This window comes from Salvelinus fontinalis, unplaced genomic scaffold (assembly GCF_029448725.1).
Source record: "Salvelinus fontinalis isolate EN_2023a unplaced genomic scaffold, ASM2944872v1 scaffold_0040, whole genome shotgun sequence".
Lineage (NCBI taxonomy): Eukaryota > Metazoa > Chordata > Actinopteri > Salmoniformes > Salmonidae > Salvelinus > Salvelinus fontinalis.
In genome coordinates, this window is record NW_026600249.1 from 731,103 (window position 1) to 748,774 (window position 17,672).

A 17,672-nucleotide genomic window follows, 5' to 3' on the forward strand; every position below is an offset into this window, starting at 1 on the left:
CAAATGACACCCTATACAGCGCACTACTTTTGACCCGAGCCCTATGGGCCAGGTCAGTAGAAGTGCACTACATAGGGAATAGGGTGCCATCGGGGATGTAGTCAATGTCTCTTGAACAATACACAAATGACATCAAGCAGCACATGGCACTAAGACTGAACTCCATACAAAACAAGGATAAGAGCCATTACAAATGAACAACTAACCACTTTAATGCAGTCTTCAAAGCTAATGCACAACAAAAGAAACAAAAAACATATAGCAACTTCATTATGAAAGGGAGACTTATCACCCCCCGACAACAAATATCCAATCGCACAAAAACAACTGTGTTAATCGGGAAAATGCATGTCTTTCCTGTAGCATTTTCATTTCTAGTTCAAGGTACAGTACATTGTACAATGCCTCTATCAATCCCTCCATAGGCTAGTATCTCCAATAGTCTCTATGGTAGAAGCAGTAGAGTACTTGCGGATCAGATCAGTCTTCCATAATGACAGCACTGCTGACTGACAAGAGTTTCAGCATTTTGTTAGATTTTTCCATGTGATTAAAAAGGCTATAGCAGGGGGGCGGGGTTTAGCATTAGGGGGCGGGGTTTAGAGTTAGGGGGCAGGGACTCAGAGCAGGCTTAGTAGTCAGAGCTGATTCAATTTCTGATCATAGGTCAGTTTCATCATGCAGCGTTTGTTTTTACTCATAAGCCCTGCACGCTCTCAGGAGACACACATCTCGGGGGGCTGTGGTGTACCGGGCTTGGCTACCGGTGAAGCTGCCGGTACCAGCCCCTTGTCGGCCTTCTCTGGGCCTGCTGGGGGCCCCAACGGGGGCTGGTTGCTTCTGGCGGCGGCTACAGTCTTCTTGAAGAGACGCATGCTAAGTTGGAAGAGCTCACTGTCCACCACAGGAACACTGGGGTACATCTGCTTGGTCAGGCCCTGGAGAGAGAAAGACAGTTGGCTTACTATACAGCGATAGGCATTGTGTGTCAAAGTATTGCTCCATCTATTATAATATACTATCTACATAATCCCAGTCTATTCCTCCATTTATCCTACAGTACAGGGCCATCTTAGTCAATTGGTATATGGTCTAGAATAGTCTATGGTTCTGGGTACAAGTACATTTTCTTGGAGCACTCACCTTTTCGTTCTTGAGGAGCTGCCGTCTGATGGCCATGTCCCTACGGGCACAGAGGGCCTTACAGCAGGGGCCCAGGTTCCTCAGCAGACCTGCCCTCTCTACCTTCCTGTTCAGAGCTGCCTTGTTCAGAGCACCCAGGTCGTGCTCAAACAGCTTGTCAGCATCTGGAGGAATGGATGGAGAGCTGGGTTAGACTCACTGGATGTTTCCAGTGATGAATGGAAGCAACATACAAAAGATGTTTCTATTGCCGCTGCTTAGTGCTTTATCATATGCTAACACCACACTGACTGCTTGGTGCTTTATCATATGCTAACACCACACTGACTGCTTAGTGCTTTATCATATGCTAACACCACACTGACTGCTTAGTGCTTTATCATATGCTAACACCACACTGACTGCTTAGTGCTTTATCATATGCTAACACCACACTGACTGCTTAGTGCTTTATCATATGCTAACACCACACTGACTGCTTAGTGCTTTATCATATGCTAACACCACACTGACTGCTTAGTGCTTTATCATATGCTAACACCACACTGACTGCTTTATCATATGCTAACACCACACTGACTGCTTGGTGCTTTATCATATGCTAACACCACACTGACTGCTTTATCATATACTAACACCACACTGACTGCTTAGTGCTTTATCATATGCTAACACCACACTGACTGCTTAGTGCTTTATCATATACTAACACCACACTGACTGCTTAGTGCTTTATCATATGCTAACACCACACTGACTGCTTAGTGCTTTATCATATGCTAACACCACACTGACTGCTTAGTGCTTTATCATATACTAACACCACACTGACTGCTTAGTGCTTTATCATATGCTAACACCACACTGACTGCTTAGTGCTTTATCATATGCTAGCATCACACTGACTGCTTAGTGCTTTATCATATGCTAACACCACACTGACTGCTTAGTGCTTTATCATATACTAACACCACACTGACTGCTTAGTGCTTTATCATATGCTAACACCACACTGACTGCTTAGTGCTTTATCATATGCTAACACCACACTGACTGCTTAGTGCTTTATCATATGCTAACACCACACTGACTGCTTAGTGCTTTATCATATGCTAGCATCACACTGACTGCTTAGTGCTTTATCATATGCTAGCATCACACTGACTGCTTAGTGCTTTATCATATACTAACACCACACTGACTGCTTAGTGCTTTATCATATACTAACACCACACTGACTGCTTAGTGCTTTATCATATGCTAACACCACACTCGCTGCTTAGTGCTTTATCATATACTAACACCACACTGACTGCTTAGTGCTTTATCATATGCTAACACCACACTGACTGCTTAGTGCTTTATCATATACTAACACCACACTGACTGCTTAGTGCTTTATCATATGCTAACACCACACTGACTGCTTGGTGCTTTATCATATGCTAACACCACACTGACTGCTTTATCATATACTAACACCACACTGACTGCTTAGTGCTTTATCATATGCTAACACCACACTGACTGCTTAGTGCTTTATCATATGCTAACACCACACTGACTGCTTGGTGCTTTATCATATACTAACACCACACTGACTGCTTAGTGCTTTATCATATGCTAACACCACACTGACTGCTTTATCATATACTAACACCACACTGACTGCTTAGTGCTTTATCATATACTAACACCACACTGACTGCTTAGTGCTATATCATATGCTAACACCACACTGACTGCTTTATCATATGCTAACACCACACTGACTGCTTTATCATATACTAACATCACACTGACTGCTTAGTGCTTTATCATATGCTAACACCACACTGACTGCTTAGTGCTTTATCATATGCTAACACCACACTGACTGCTTTATCATATGCTAACACCACACTGACTGCTTAGTGCTTTATCATATGCTAACACCACACTGACTGCTTAGTGCTTTATCATATACTAACACCACACTGACTGCTTAGTGCTTTATCATCTACTAACACCACACTGACTGCTTAGTGCTTTATCATATGCTAACACCACACTGACTGCTTAGTGCTTTATCATATACTAACACCACACTGACTGCTTAGTGCTTTATCATATGCTAACACCACACTGACTGCTTAGTGCTTTATCATATACTAACACCACACTGACTGCTTTATCATATGCTAACACCACACTGACTGCTTTATCATATACTAACATCACACTGACTGCTTAGTGCTTTATCATATGCTAACACCACACTGACTGCTTAGTGCTTTATCATATGCTAACACCACACTGACTGCTTTATCATATGCTAACACCACACTGACTGCTTAGTGCTTTATCATATGCTAACACCACACTGACTGCTTACTGCTTTATCATATACTAACACCACACTGACTGCTTAGTGCTTTATCATATACTAACACCACACTGACTGCTTAGTGCTTTATCATATACTAACACCACACTGACTGCTTAGTGCTTTATCATCTACTAACACCACACTGACTGCTTAGTGCTTTATCATATGCTAACACCACACTGACTGCTTAGTGCTTTATCATATACTAACACCACACTGACTGCTTAGTGCTTTATCATATGCTAACACCACACTGACTGCTTAGTGCTTTATCATATACTAACACCACACTGACTGCTTTATCATATGCTAACACCACACTGACTGCTTTATCATATACTAACACCACACTGACTGCTTAGTGCTTTATCATATACTAACACCACACTGACTGCTTAGTGCTTTATCATATGCTAACACCACACTGACTGCTTAGTGCTTTATCATATGCTAACACCACACTGACTGCTTTATCATATGCTAACACCACACTGACTGCTTAGTGCTTTATCATATGCTAACACCACACTGACTGCTTAGTGCTTTATCATATGCTAACACCACACTGACTGCTTTATCATATGCTAACACCACACTGACTGCTTGGTGCTTTATCATATACTAACACCACACTGACTGCTTAGTGCTTTATCATATACTAACACCACACTGACTGCTTAGTGCTTTATCATATGCTAACACCACACTGACTGCTTAGTGCTTTATCATATACTAACACCACACTGACTGCTTAGTGCTTTATCATATACTAATACCACACTGACTGCTTAGTGCTTTATCATATGCTAACACCACACTGACTGCTTAGTGCTTTATCATATGCTAACACCACACTGACTGCTTAGTGCTTTATCATATACTAACACCACACTGACTGCTTTATCATATACTAACACCACACTGACTGCTTAGTGCTTTATCATATGCTAACACCACACTGACTGCTTTATCATATACTAACACCACACTGACTGCTTAGTGCTTTATCATATACTAACACCACACTGACTGCTTAGTGCTATATCATATGCTAACACCACACTGACTGCTTTATCATATGCTAACACCACACTGACTGCTTTATCATATACTAACATCACACTGACTGCTTAGTGCTTTATCATATGCTAACACCACACTGACTGCTTAGTGCTTTATCATATGCTAACACCACACTGACTGCTTTATCATATGCTAACACCACACTGACTGCTTAGTGCTTTATCATATGCTAACACCACACTGACTGCTTTATCATATACTAACACCACACTGACTGCTTAGTGCTTTATCATATACTAACACCACACTGACTGCTTAGTGCTTTATCATATGCTAACACCACACTGACTGCTTACTGCTTTATCATATACTAACACCACACTGACTGCTTAGTGCTTTATCATATACTAACACCACACTGACTGCTTAGTGCTTTATCATACGCTAACACCACACTGACTGCTTAGTGCTTTATCATATGCTAACACCACACTGACTGCTTAGTGCTTTATCATATACTAACACCACACTGACTGCTTAGTGCTTTATCATATACTAACACCACACTGACTGCTTAGTGCTTTATCATATGCTAACACCACACTGACTGCTTAGTGCTTTATCATATGCTAACACCACACTGACTGCTTTATCATATGCTAACACCACACTGACTGCTTAGTGCTTTATCATATGCTAACACCACACTGACTGCTTAGTGCTTTATCATATGCTAACACCACACTGACTGCTTAGTGCTTTATCATATGCTAACACCACACTGACTGCTTAGTGCTTTATCATATGCTAACACCACACTGACTGCTTAGTGCTTTATCATATGCTAACACCACACTGACTGCTTAGTGCTTTATCATATGCTAACACCACACTGACTGCTTAGTGCTTTATCATATACTAACACCACACTGACTGCTTAGTGCTTTATCATATGCTAACACCACACTGACTGCTTTATCATATGCTAACACCACACTGACTGCTTAGTGCTTTATCATATGCTAACACCACACATGCTCACACAACTGAGCCACGTTCTAAGTATGCATACTTCCATTAAAAGTCTGTGTCTTGTAAAGTAAACAGAGCTGGTATGGATAATGTGTGTCATATTATACATGGTTCTAAAATAGAGAAAGATGGAGTACAATATGTAATAGTACTAATATAATCTAGTAGGAGAAAGATGGAGTACAGTATGTAATAGTACTAATATAATCCAGTAGGAGAAAGATGGAGTACAGTATGTAATAGTACTAATATAATCCAGTAGGAGAAAGATGGAGTACAGTATGTAATAGTACTAATATAATCCAGTAGGAGAAAGATGGAGTACAGTATGTAATAGTACTAATCTCTCCTCCAATCACCTTTAGGGTCGTCCAGCTCCTTCTTGCAGACCTCCCTGACTCTCTCCAGGAGCTCGGGCCCAGCCAGCCGCTTGGAGACGCCCGCCCTGAGGAGCACTGCCCCTGGGGTGAACCGGAGCAGAGCTGCCCCTGCCGCCCGGGGCTCCTGCTTTTGCTTGGGCATCAGACTGGACCAGTCCACATCAATCACATCCAGGGGACCTGTAGGAACACAGCACATATGAAGGACTTAGACCACAATAACCAAACAACTATTTTAGTTCACAATAATAAAAAAACACAACAGTTTGTCTTTTACCAGTGTCCAACTGCAGACTAGACAGTGTTGCCAGGTGTGTGATATTGGGCTAGTCTTGAGCTGGTTTGGAGGAGCCATTGGACAAGAATTTCTCATGACCTGGCAACCCCGCTGGCAAACCATAAGGACTGTGTAGTCCTGTTCTCAGCCAGAAGGACTGTGTAGTCCTGTTCTCAGCCAGAAGGACTGTGTAGTCCTGTTCTCAGCCAGAAGGACTGTGTAGTCCTATTCTCAGCCAGAAGGACTGTGTAGTCCTGTTCTCAGCCAGAAGGACTGTGTAGTCCTGTTCTCAGCCAGAAGGACTGTGTAGTCCTGTTCTCAGCCAGAAGGACTGTGTAGTCCTGTTCTCAGCCAGAAGGACTGTGTAGTCCTGTTCTCAGCCAGAAGGACTGTGTAGTCCTGTTCTCAGCCAGAAGGACTGTGTAGTCCTGTTCTCAGTCAGAAGGACTGTGTAGTCCTGTTCTCAGCCAGAAGGACTGTGTAGTCCTGTTCTCAGCCATAAGGACTGTGTAGTCCTGTTCTCACCCATAAGGACTGTGTAGTCCTGTTCTCACCCATAAGGACTGTGTAGTCCTGTTCTCAGCCAGAAGGACTGTGTAGTCCTGTTCTCAGCCAGAAGGACTGTGTTGTCCTGTTCTCAGCCAGAAGGACTGTGTTGTCCTGTTCTCAGCCAGAAGGACTGTGTTGTCCTGTTCTCAGCCAGAAGGACTGTGTAGTCCTGTTCTCAGCCAGAAGGACTGTGTAGTCCTGTTCTCAGCCAGAAGGACTGTGTAGTCCTGTTCTCAGCCAGAAGGACTGTGTAGTCCTGTTCTCAGCCAGAAGGAATGTGTAGTCCTGTTCTCAGTATTGTACCTGGCGTCTTCTCTTCTTCCTGCCCATCCTCTCTCTTCTGGGCGCTGTCCGCCAAGATCTCATCCAACTCGTCATCACTGATTGGCTCGTACTCCTCCCCGCCAGACACCACCGACACAGCGTCATCCGCCTTCGCGTCATCTTCGTCTGAGGACAAACAAATAAACTCACTCATTAACCTGCTACCATATCAACACAAACATAGACAAACAGATCTGGGACAAGGCTGTTGTTGCCAGCTCCCATGGTCACTGTCACACCAACTGTTCTGGGATCAGGCTAGTAGTTTGTGATTCTAGATGATCCTTACCGTCAACGCTGTCCTGTTTCTCTGCTTCCTGTATCTCTCCTCCCACAGGGTGATGGCTGTTGCCTGGTTTGTCCTGGTCCGTGCCGCCGTGTCCCAAGGCTTCGTGGGGGAGCAGGAGAGAGAACTCAGCCCTGTCCGGCCCCCTGATATCTGGTCTCATGTGATCTGGCCTTATGTCCGGTCTTATATCTGGCCCACCTCTCATATCCCCTCGAATGTCTCCCCTAATATCAGGTCTCATGTCCCCTCGAATGTCTCCCCTAATATCAGGTCTCATGTCCCCTCGAATGTCTCCCCTAATATCAGGTCTCATGTCCCCTCGAATGTCTCCCCTAATATCAGGTCTCATGTCCCCTCGAATGTCTCCCCTCATATCAGATCTCATGTCCCCTCGAATGTCTCCCCTCATATCAGGTCTCATGTCTCCCCTCATATCAGGTCTCATGTCTCCCCGCATATCAGGTCTCATGTCCCCTCGAATGTCTCCCCTCATATCGGGTCTCATATCCCCTCGAATATCTCCCCTAATATCAGGTCTCATGTCTCCCCTCATATCAGGTCTCATATCTCCTCGAATGTCTCCTCTCATATCTCCTCTCATATCCCCTCGAATGTCTCCCCTCATATCGGGTCTCATATCCCCTCGAATGTCTCCCCTAATATCAGGTCTCATGTCTCCTCTCATATCCCCTCGAATGTCTCCCCTCATATCAGGTCTATCTCCTCGCATGTCCCCTCTTAAATCTGGTCTGTCTCCCCTCATATCTGGTCTGTCTCCCCTCATGTCCATCCTGTTCTTGGGGTCCCCATGTGGCGGCAGGTCCATCAGTAGCATCCTCTCCCGCTCCCGGTCGTTGCCATGGTCGCCACCACGGCCAACGCCCCTGTTGCCGCCGCGCTCCCTTTCCCGCTCTCGTTCGTGCTGCTGCAGGAGACCCTCGGGCAGAAGCCGCTCTCTCTCACCCCGCATGTCACGGAGATCACGCTCTCTCATTTGCTCTCTGTTGCCTCCACGCATGAGGAGGGGTTCACGGCCCCTCCCACCCCACTCCCGTGGCCCCTCGGGCTCCCAGTCTCTCTGCTGCCCCTGCTGCTGGAGAGGAGGTAGTGGCCCCAGAGGCCCCTGTTGCTGTCGGAGGTCCTTGCGCTCACGCTCCCTCTCAAACTGTTCCCGCTCCCTCTCTCTCTCCCTCTCACGCTCTCGGCCGTCGTAGGACCCGGCCCGCGACTGCACCTGACGCTCTGACTCAGGGGAGCTACGCCTGGAGCTGTGGCTGCGAGAGTCCTGCCGGTCTGGGAAGGAAAACCAGCAGAAATGTAATAAAACAGATATAATATCAATCAAATCAAACTAGTAAGGAGCTTCACTGTTTTCAACTAAACCTGTTGTTGTGTCTGGCGTACCTGAGGAGGTGCTGCGACTGGGATCTCCTCTCCTCAGCTGGTCGATGCGTGACTTCCGCTCCTCTCCCCTCACCACCGGAGGCTCTGTGACCACTGGTCCCCTCTCTCTCTCACCACGCTCCCTCTCTCTTTCCCTGTCTCGCTCCCTTTCTCGTTCCCGGTCTCGGGAGTTGCCCCCCTGGAGCTGGTGTCCTCTCCTGGGTCGGCCTGGTCCTTGGCCCTGCTGAGGGTCCTCTCTGTGGGCTGACTCGTTGGAGGGAGAGCGGAGACGTCTGGATGAGGCCCTGCTTTGGTTGCTTCCCATACTGCTGCTCCTCTTCTGCTCCGGAGGAGGCTTCCTCAGCAGGGGCTGGGACATGAGGGGCTGGGGGGGCAGGGTCTGGAGTAACATAGGAGGGTCCTGGGACAGCAGAGGGGCGATGGGCAGGGGAACAGGCCTCTCCATCCTCTCCCTCTCCTTGCCCCCCCTCGGACCTCCTCTCCTGGGAAGAGCTTCGGTCGGAGTCCTCTCAGTGGGGACTGTGGGGGGTGCCTTAACGGCCACCGATCCACCACCGCGCTCCAGCACATCCTCGTCAGACCAGTCGCTGAAGTTGGTGTCCATTTTGACGGGCTGTGGCAAGGGCTCTGCAACAGAATGTGGCATGGCCCTCTGGGATAGCAGAGCCTCCTTTGGCGCGGGCGGGGGCGTCCGGGGACCCCTCTTGTTCCTCTTGCCCGGGGGAAGATGGGAGGAGCCTGGTTCCTCCTCAGACGCGTCCGACTCGGCGCCACGGGATCGTTTCCTCTTCTTGTCCAGAGCCTTCTTCTTAGGCGCCTTGCGGGGGGAGAGGAGAGGGGGCGGGGGGCCGTCCGAGAGGGCCATGGAGGAGGGGGGCTCTGGGTTGGTGAACCTCTCTGGAGCTCCTGAAACACCTCCTGCCACGCCCTCCTCCTTCCTCCCCTTCTTCAGGCCTTTCTTCTGGGACTTAGTCTTCTTCTTGCCCTCCTCATGACCTGACGGGACTGGAGCATCTCTGTCCTCGGTGACCAGGGCCACGGGCGGCGGGGGAGGGGTGGGCTCCCGACCGTCCCTCTCTTTACCTCTCCTAGAGTCCGAGCCGGAGGCCGAGACAGGGGTACTGCTATCTGAGGGGTGCTCCCCCCGTCTCTCCCCTCCTCTGCCTGCTCCTCCTCTGTCTCCGCGGGCGTCAGCCTCCTCGTTCCGGCGGCTCCTCCCCTCCCTCTTGTCCCCGCCTCCACGGCGCTCCTCGTCTTTCCAGCGGCTGGGCTTGGTGTCCTCCACTACAGAGGTGCTGGGGGGGGAACGCAGGAGGGGGTCCTGGGGCGGGAGTACCACCTGACTCAACAGCCGGTGTTTCTCAACACCTGAACACACACCAAGAAGCAGAGGGATTCTGTTAGCACCATGCCAAGGTTTATCAACACCATGGAAACGTCAACGAAGGTCAAAGAAACAAAACACCTTTTTATCTTAAAGGGCGCCTTGGCTCGGTCTCAAAGATCTCTGATCGCCTTTAATAACAATCAAACACCAGCTGTTACTTCTATGTCAGCACGTTGAGTTCCAGCCTGTCTGTATGAAATGTGCTCAACCATTAAAAGGTATTATCACCATTACTGAGTGTGCCCTGGGCTCACGTGGAGGGATATTGAAGTGATCAGACCAAGGCACCCTTTGGGGAGGTGTTAATCCATACGGGACTAGTTTCCTCCAGACAGAACCAGTGCTGTTTGTTTTTCCCATTAAAGAGTGTCCCTACTGTCAATGACTGGAGGAGGAGGACACACTGGTACTGTGACGGGGAGGATGGTGATTGGGCCAGGGCCAGAGGTGGGGCGGACCTTGGGCTGGCCTCCACCAATCAAACGCTCACTTTTCTCCTCAGGGCTGTTGTATTCCTCGCCGTCTCCTGGGGTGGCGTCCCTTACTCGCTTGGGAGAGGGGCGAGTCGGGCTGGGTGTGGTCTCTACCCTGTGCCTCTTCCGGCTGCAGATGACACACACAGAGAAGAGGGGTTAGAGGTCAGCTGGGTGGTGTTACGTAGGAAAGAAACAGACAGAAACGAACCACAACTAAGGTAAAACGATGAAGTGATTCTAGTTATGAGTCATGGGTTAGTGGTTACCAGGGTTGGGCCTGGAATTGAAATGGAACTGGCCCCAACCCTGGTGGTTACTACTGATACTTGCCTGGTCTTGCGGTCTTCATGCGAGTCTCGGACAGAGCGGTCGTCCCTTGGTTCATCCCTAGTCCGTTCCCGTCGCTCATCCCTTCCTTTCTCACGCTCCTCCCATTCCCGCTGCCTCTCCCTCTCTCTTTGCTCTCGCTCCCTCTCCCGCTCTCGTTCCCTCTCCCGCTCTCTCTCCTTCCTCTCCCTATCTCGCTCCTCCCTCTCCCGCTCCCTCTCTTCCCTCTCCCGTTCCCTCTCTCGCTCCTTTTCCCTCTCTTTCTCCTTTTCCCTCTCCTTTTCCTTTTCCCTCTCTCGCTCCCGTTCTCGCTCCCTCTCCCGGACCCTCTCCCGCTCTGCCTCCCTCTCCTTCTCCTTCTCTCTTTCTCTCTCCTTCTCTCTTTCCCGTTCCCTCTCTCGCTCCCTTTCTCGGGCCCTGTCCTCTCGCCTGTCCCCTCCTTTTTCCTCTCCTCTGCGTTCATCCCTTCCTCTGGTCTCCTCCCTGTCTGGCTCTTCTCCTCTGGCTGGGTGCCGACCAGGAGAGGACGCTCTTTGGTCTGTTAGAAACAGAGGAAACAGCCAGTCAGTCACAACATCCAACACCAAGGGTTCCTTCTCAATGTATCTTCAGAAAGCATTAGAGAAGAGGCCTGAGGGACCTTGGATCTTCTTCTCCAGTACGGTTGAAGAGACAGGATGCTTTACGAAGGCTTTCTGTTACATAGAACTGTGTTTCTTGTTGTCCTTGCCTCTTGTAGCATCAGCTGTGTACTTTGTCAGTTGCCCTGTCTAGCTGTGTCCTTTTCTGTCTACGTCTCGTTTCTATTTTAAATCATTCACTACAGAACATTGAGATTGTTTTTCAATGAAAAGTGTATTATAAATAGTATTTTATTTAACTAGTATTATAGATTAAATTAATTTTTTATTAGGATACGAAGAAAGACCTCTCCTCACCTCTCTCCCTGTTCTCTCTGCGGTCACCACGGTCGGTGTGACCACCTCTACGGTCGTAGGATGAGTCTCTCCCAGTCGCCTGCTCCCCTCCTCTCCTGTCTCCGTCATAACGGTCACGCTCCGCTCCTCCTCTGTCGACACCTCCTCTTTCGGCGCCTCCTCCTCTTTCAGCGCCTCCTCCTCTCTCTGCGCCTCCTCCTCTCTCCGCCCCACGGTCGGTGCTCCTCTCCGCACTCTTCTCACGGAAGCCTCCGCCGCTACGTGACTCCCAACCATCATGACCACCACTCTCAAGCTGGGAGCTTCGGGCATTCCGGGTGGAGCCTGAGGAACCTAAGGGAGGAAGGACAGAGTTAGAAGTATGCTGAAACAGACACAGAGGGGATTGGATTATCTGGCCTGGGATGCCCCGGTGGGAGGAGTTCGCACCAGGTGAATAGTAACTGCATTTGTTTTGGAACCGGGCGGCCTCCCAGGTGCCCCCTCTGGGCTGACGGTGAAACGGGTTCAAAACAAAGTGGCATAGGTTAAGAACGTGGAGTAATGAGTAGGAATCAGATTCTTTTCTCACATGCAAAAGTGATTGCTTTTGATATAAACGCTTTATCTGCCTTCCCAATGAAAACTAATTTTATCAAAAAGAGATGTATGTTTCTGGATGATGCTCCATGCTGCTTTATTGACAACATGGCCGAGCGGCACAGATTACTGTTCCATTTGAGAAGGGTGCTCCTCCCTCAGCCATAGACTGGTGCACCGCAGTTCATCTTGATCAAATTCCCTCACTTCCACAAACACCACAGCAACAAACACATTAACAACTGTTACTACAACTGGCCATTAGTAGATTTTGCTGGTCATAAGATGTGTGATGTCATGTGTGACCTCACCTTTGTCTGATGCGTCAGCCTCGCGGCCCCTACCCCTGCCAGGTCTCTCAGCTCTACTCTCTGTCCTCGTCTCCCCCCTCCCTTCAGTCCTCCCTCCTTCCTCTCGCCCGTGGCCCCTCCCATAGCCCCTCCCCTCCTCCGGGACAGCCTCCTCCTTCCTGTCCGTCTTCTCCCTCTCTCCTCTCTCCCGCTCCCTCTCTTTCTCCTTTTCTCGCTCCCTCTCCCGTTCTCGGTCCCGTTCCCTGTACTCCAGAGGGTCTCGTCCGGAGCGTGTTGACGTGGTCTCTGTGGTTCTGGGTTCCCGGGTCGAGTCCTTGGTGTCCCGGTCTCTATCCCTGGTGGGGTCCCTGGAGGTACTGGTGGAGTCTCCTCGTCGGTCGCTGCGCCCGTCACCCCGGCGCTCTCGCCCCTCTTTTGTCTCCCGGTCCTCACGGGCGGCATCACGAGAAGAGCTCGTCTCTGCCACATCGTAGTCCCGGTCGTCACGGCTACCGTCTTTCTCTGGCTTCCCGCGGCTCTCTGCATGGATGAGACAAGAACACAGGTTTGTGTTATTACAGCGTCCAGCCAATTGACACAATGTAGAGACTGTTTTCATATAAACAAACAGCAACATATAGAAAACCAGTAGTTTATTTAAAGGTGGTGACCACATATAGAAAACCAGTAGTTTATTTAAAGGTGGTGACCACATATAGAAAACCAGTAGTTTATTTAAAGGTGGTGACCACATATAGAAAACCAGTAGTTTATTTAAAGGTGGTGACCACATATAGAAAACCAGTAGTTTATTTAAAGGTGGTGACCACATATAGAAAACCAGTAGTTTATTTAAAGGAGGTGACCACATATAGAAAACCAGTAGTTTATTTAAAGGAGGTGACCACATATAGAAAACCAGTAGTTTATTTAAAGGTGGTGACCACATATAGAAAACCAGTAGTTTATTTAAAGGTGATGACCACATATAGAAAACCAGTAGTTTATTTAAAGGTGATGACCACATATAGAAAACCAGTAGTTTATTTAAAGGTGGTGACCACATATAGAAAACCAGTAGTTTATTTAAAGGAGGTGACCACATATAGAAAACCAGTAGTTTATTTAAAAGGTGGTGGCCACATATAGAAAACCAGTAGTTTATTTAAAGGTGATGACCACATATAGAAAACGGTCTGTGTTTTATGTTAATGAGTTGCTGTACCGTCTCGACGCTCGTGTCGGTGCTCCTGGGCAGGTGGGCTCCTCCCCCTCTCGCTGCGTCCTCTCTCACGCCCCCGAGAGCGGTTTCGTTCTCCGGGGCTAGTCCTCCTCTGAGGAGAGGAGGTGCCTCGGAAGGGCGCAGGGCTGCGGGAGGAACACCTCTGGCCAGGAGGTGAGGAGGCGGCTGGGGGCTCGCGGTTGTAGGCGGGGGATGCCGAGCGGCGTCGGCGGGGGGAAGGAGAGTGTCTCTGGGCTGAGGAGCCAGAGTGGGAGGACGGGGAGTGGTGGCGGGGCGGGGTTGGGGTGCGCTTGTGGCGGGGAGGGGGAGACCTGGAAGACCAGGAGGATGAGGGGTTATGGTTATTCAGGGAAAGTGACCGTCTTGCTAGTCTGTCTACCATCTACACCAACTCATGAGAATCCTGCTAATAACATGACTGAAAATGCTAGTGTTAAGATAGATGGCATCTTTAGACCATCGTCTCAGGTTCAGGTGCTGCTGCATATTTCTCCATTTCTGCAAGCAGATGTTTATACTGTCATCTTACTGCTTCTGGCATGACAATTATGTTATCTTGTTAGTGTCTAACAGGCTACTGACCTGTGAGGTGGGGAGGCAGGCGCAAGGGTCTTCTGGGAGGCTACTTTTGGGGAGGTGGACTTGTTCTTCCTGGCTGACGGGGACACCACTCGGTCTCTGGAAGGAGAGGACACGCTGCCGGAACGTTCCTCCGACATCACTGACCGCTTGGCCTTGTGGGAGCTGTCTGACCGGTCTCTGCAAGAGCCAAGAGAAACTAAAAGTGAGTCCATTTCATAGTCTATTCAACAACAGTGCTAACAGATGTTTTTAAATGACTGTTGATTAGACTGTTGTTTTGCTTGTCTCCAGTGGGTCTTGTTATGCCTATTCAACGTGGCTGCTAGATCCCTCTACAGCTTGGAGCGGAGCTGGACAACATGGCAGTGAACCTCTTTACCTGCGTTTCTCCTTCTTCTCCTTGTGTTTCTCCGCGTCTCTCCCTCTCTCCTTTCCCTCCTTGGGCGGCTTCTCCTCACACTTCTCCTTGTTCTTGTGCTTCCCCTTGTGTTTCTTCCCCCCGGCTGCCACGACAGGGTTCCCCAGCGGAAGCACCGGAGGAGGGGGGCTGGGGGTGCGGGGACCTTTCTTCTTCCCGTGGCCCCCCTTGGAAGATCTGGCCGTGGCGGACGCAGAGGACGACACAGAGGTCTTCTTCTCCTTCTTCCTGGAACCAGAAGCTTTAGGTCCTTTGGTGTGTTTGGGAGATCCACTGGACTTCCTGGAGGAAGGGGAACCTTTAGAGCTGGAACGCTCCGGGGATGTCTGGAATTACAACGTGGAATAAAGGCAGAATTGGTTAGCATGGACACTGAAAGGAGAGAAGTCTAAACCAGATATGAGTATTGATATGATTGGCTCCTGAATGACAATAAGGATAGTTAGGTAACTCTTCTTACCTTGGATATGATAGTGGTCCTCGTTTTGGTGGTTGGCTCCTAGTGAGAGATTGTAAGTGTATAAGGTTATAAAACAGATCAACCGCAGTCTTAATTCATGCAGGGCTCTATGAACTATAGTAGATATAGCTACAGTCGATACATGCATACTGGTACCTCTTTCTTGATAACAATCTCCTCTCTTTTCTCCATATTCTCCTGCTCCAACTTCATGAGCTCCCGCTGGATCTTCTGTCTCTTCATCTCTAGGGATAACTCGTAGTCGTAGTCGCCGTTATCCGAGTCTAAAAGACAAATACAACAGCACATTACTTAAGGTTAGAATATGCAATACAAACAAGTTTTCCCAATAGTGAAAAACGGTTTGACATTCATTAGTTCTACTTTCATATGTTAATAAGGGCACGTGTTTTCTTTCTTTTCGTCGTGCCTATTGAACACGGCCCTACTTTCAAACCTCACCTTCGCGGTTGGCTTCCCACTCGGTGGTCTCTTCTTCGCTGGCAGGGGTTCTCTCTTTAGTGATTTTTATATCTTCCTTCTCCCTGTGGCGGCCTCGGGACGAGTCTCGCTGCTGCAGAACACAGACAGGTTTACATGGAAGACTCCCATACATGTTGGTCTAATATCTAACTAGTAAAATGGTTGTTCACTATGTCCTAAAGAACAAGAGAAAATAGGACATGAAAGCGAGGTGTATGTGGAGAGTAACTCACTCTGGCTGTGGGGGACGTAGGCTCCTCTGGCTCTCTCTTTGTAGCATCTGATTCAACATCCTGCCTCTTATTCTTCATCCTCTCTCGCAGATCGCCAGTTGGTCTCTCCGCTGACCTGTTTACACACAAACATATGGTAATCTCAGGCATTGGTTCAGCATAAGACAACTGGCTTATCAAATACAATAAGAAACAGCCATGAGAGAATATTGGGACCGTCTGACTGTGTTGCCCACTTGCATAAAATATCTATTTTTCAGTTGCCTGCATACACGGGTCACAGGCAATTCTCCAAGGCCATCTAACCTGCTAAAAGATCCACTAAATCCTTTGCCTCGTGGCTGAGTTCCATGTGTGTAGCGACAAGTATTGCCGTAACTGCAATTCCCAGTCTTCAACCAATTTCTACAATTAGTCTGAAAGGAAGAAAGCAAGAAAGTGTCATTTCATGAAGCAGAAATAGGGTTTTGCTCTGATGAATCCAAAATTCAAAGATGTTCTTTCTCTACCTTCTCTGGACATGCATGTGTTGTATCTGTCAGTGGGTTAGATGCAGGTGTAGAGGTACACACCTCGACAGCATTACTACCAGTGCTGGGGCCAAGTCTTTCAAACACGCTGGGCCGGCGAGACGGGGTGGTGGTGGTCTGGCTACTGCTGCTGTCAGATATGGTTTTAGAATTCTCCACTGTTACCCTCCGCCTTATCTTGGACATTCTGCAGGGCTGCAATGGTAGAATAATATATTATAAACCTGCATTGGTACATACAGCAATCTGAATATGCACTTTACTGTAAACAACAAAACGTTTCAACGTTGGTTTGTCAAACAACAAAAATCAGTAGCCTGGTTGACATTTCCATTTGAAACTATACTAGCAAATTGATGCAAAGAAACATTGGGGATTTTGTGAATCTTTTTACACACTGATCTGGGGTGTAATTATCCAAACAGTTGCAAAACGTTCCATTTTGCAACTAAAAATAGTTTTTAATTAACAATCAAGCCCCGGTGATGAGTTAACATTAGCATATTGATGCTGACTAGTTACTAACACGTTAGTTAACTAATCATTTATGCATATTTTTGCCAGAGATCGTATCTGAAAATGCAGTTTGGTAGCTAGCTAGTTAATAGCGAATGAAAAGGGAACTTTGAATATTTATGATAACGTATTAGCATAAGCTAGCTATGCTCTCTGGGCCCGAGGCCTGTATAAGCCATCCCCATATTCAAAGATCCTGGAAAGCTATTGCACATTGCAGTAAAAATGTTGCCTCACCCAAAATATTAATTCGGTGTCGCATCTATTTTCGTAGGCAATGGGATTCGCTACCTTTTGAAATTACAAGTTGTATTCTTGTATTTCAATGGCAGGGGCTCCCCTATCCGCCTTCATGTTGGCAAAGGGTGCGTGTGTAATGATTGGGTGTATTTTCGACCGTAGATATCTAAAAGTGGAGCCG

The 17,672-nt window shown here is 48.1% G+C and overlaps 1 protein-coding gene across 4 annotated transcripts; it reads right to left on the reverse strand.

The window, feature by feature from the left end:
• Positions 1-187: 187 nt before the first annotated feature.
• zc3h13 (zinc finger CCCH-type containing 13) lies at positions 188-17,646 on the reverse strand. 4 transcript variants are annotated; one of them, XM_055910980.1, is made up of 20 exons: positions 17,489-17,646; positions 16,778-16,930; positions 16,512-16,621; positions 16,206-16,320; positions 15,952-16,063; positions 15,646-15,773; positions 15,490-15,528; positions 14,991-15,355; positions 14,612-14,788; positions 14,012-14,340; positions 12,808-13,326; positions 11,918-12,250; positions 10,983-11,517; positions 10,667-10,779; positions 8,790-10,157; positions 7,386-8,678; positions 7,076-7,222; positions 5,926-6,126; positions 1,144-1,307; positions 188-938 (listed from the first exon to the last, which is right to left on the reverse strand). In XM_055910980.1, the coding sequence occupies exons 2-20, from the start codon at positions 16,919-16,921 to the stop codon at positions 717-719; spliced, it is 6,414 nt and encodes a 2,137-aa protein (XP_055766955.1). In that variant the 5' UTR covers positions 16,922-16,930; positions 17,489-17,646; the 3' UTR covers positions 188-716. The 4 variants fall into 4 exon arrangements, with proteins under 4 accessions (XP_055766955.1, XP_055766952.1, XP_055766953.1 ...); XM_055910977.1 differs by having other exon boundaries at positions 10,553-10,779; XM_055910978.1 differs by having other exon boundaries at positions 16,715-16,930.
• Between the last annotated feature and the right edge of the window lie 26 nt (positions 17,647-17,672).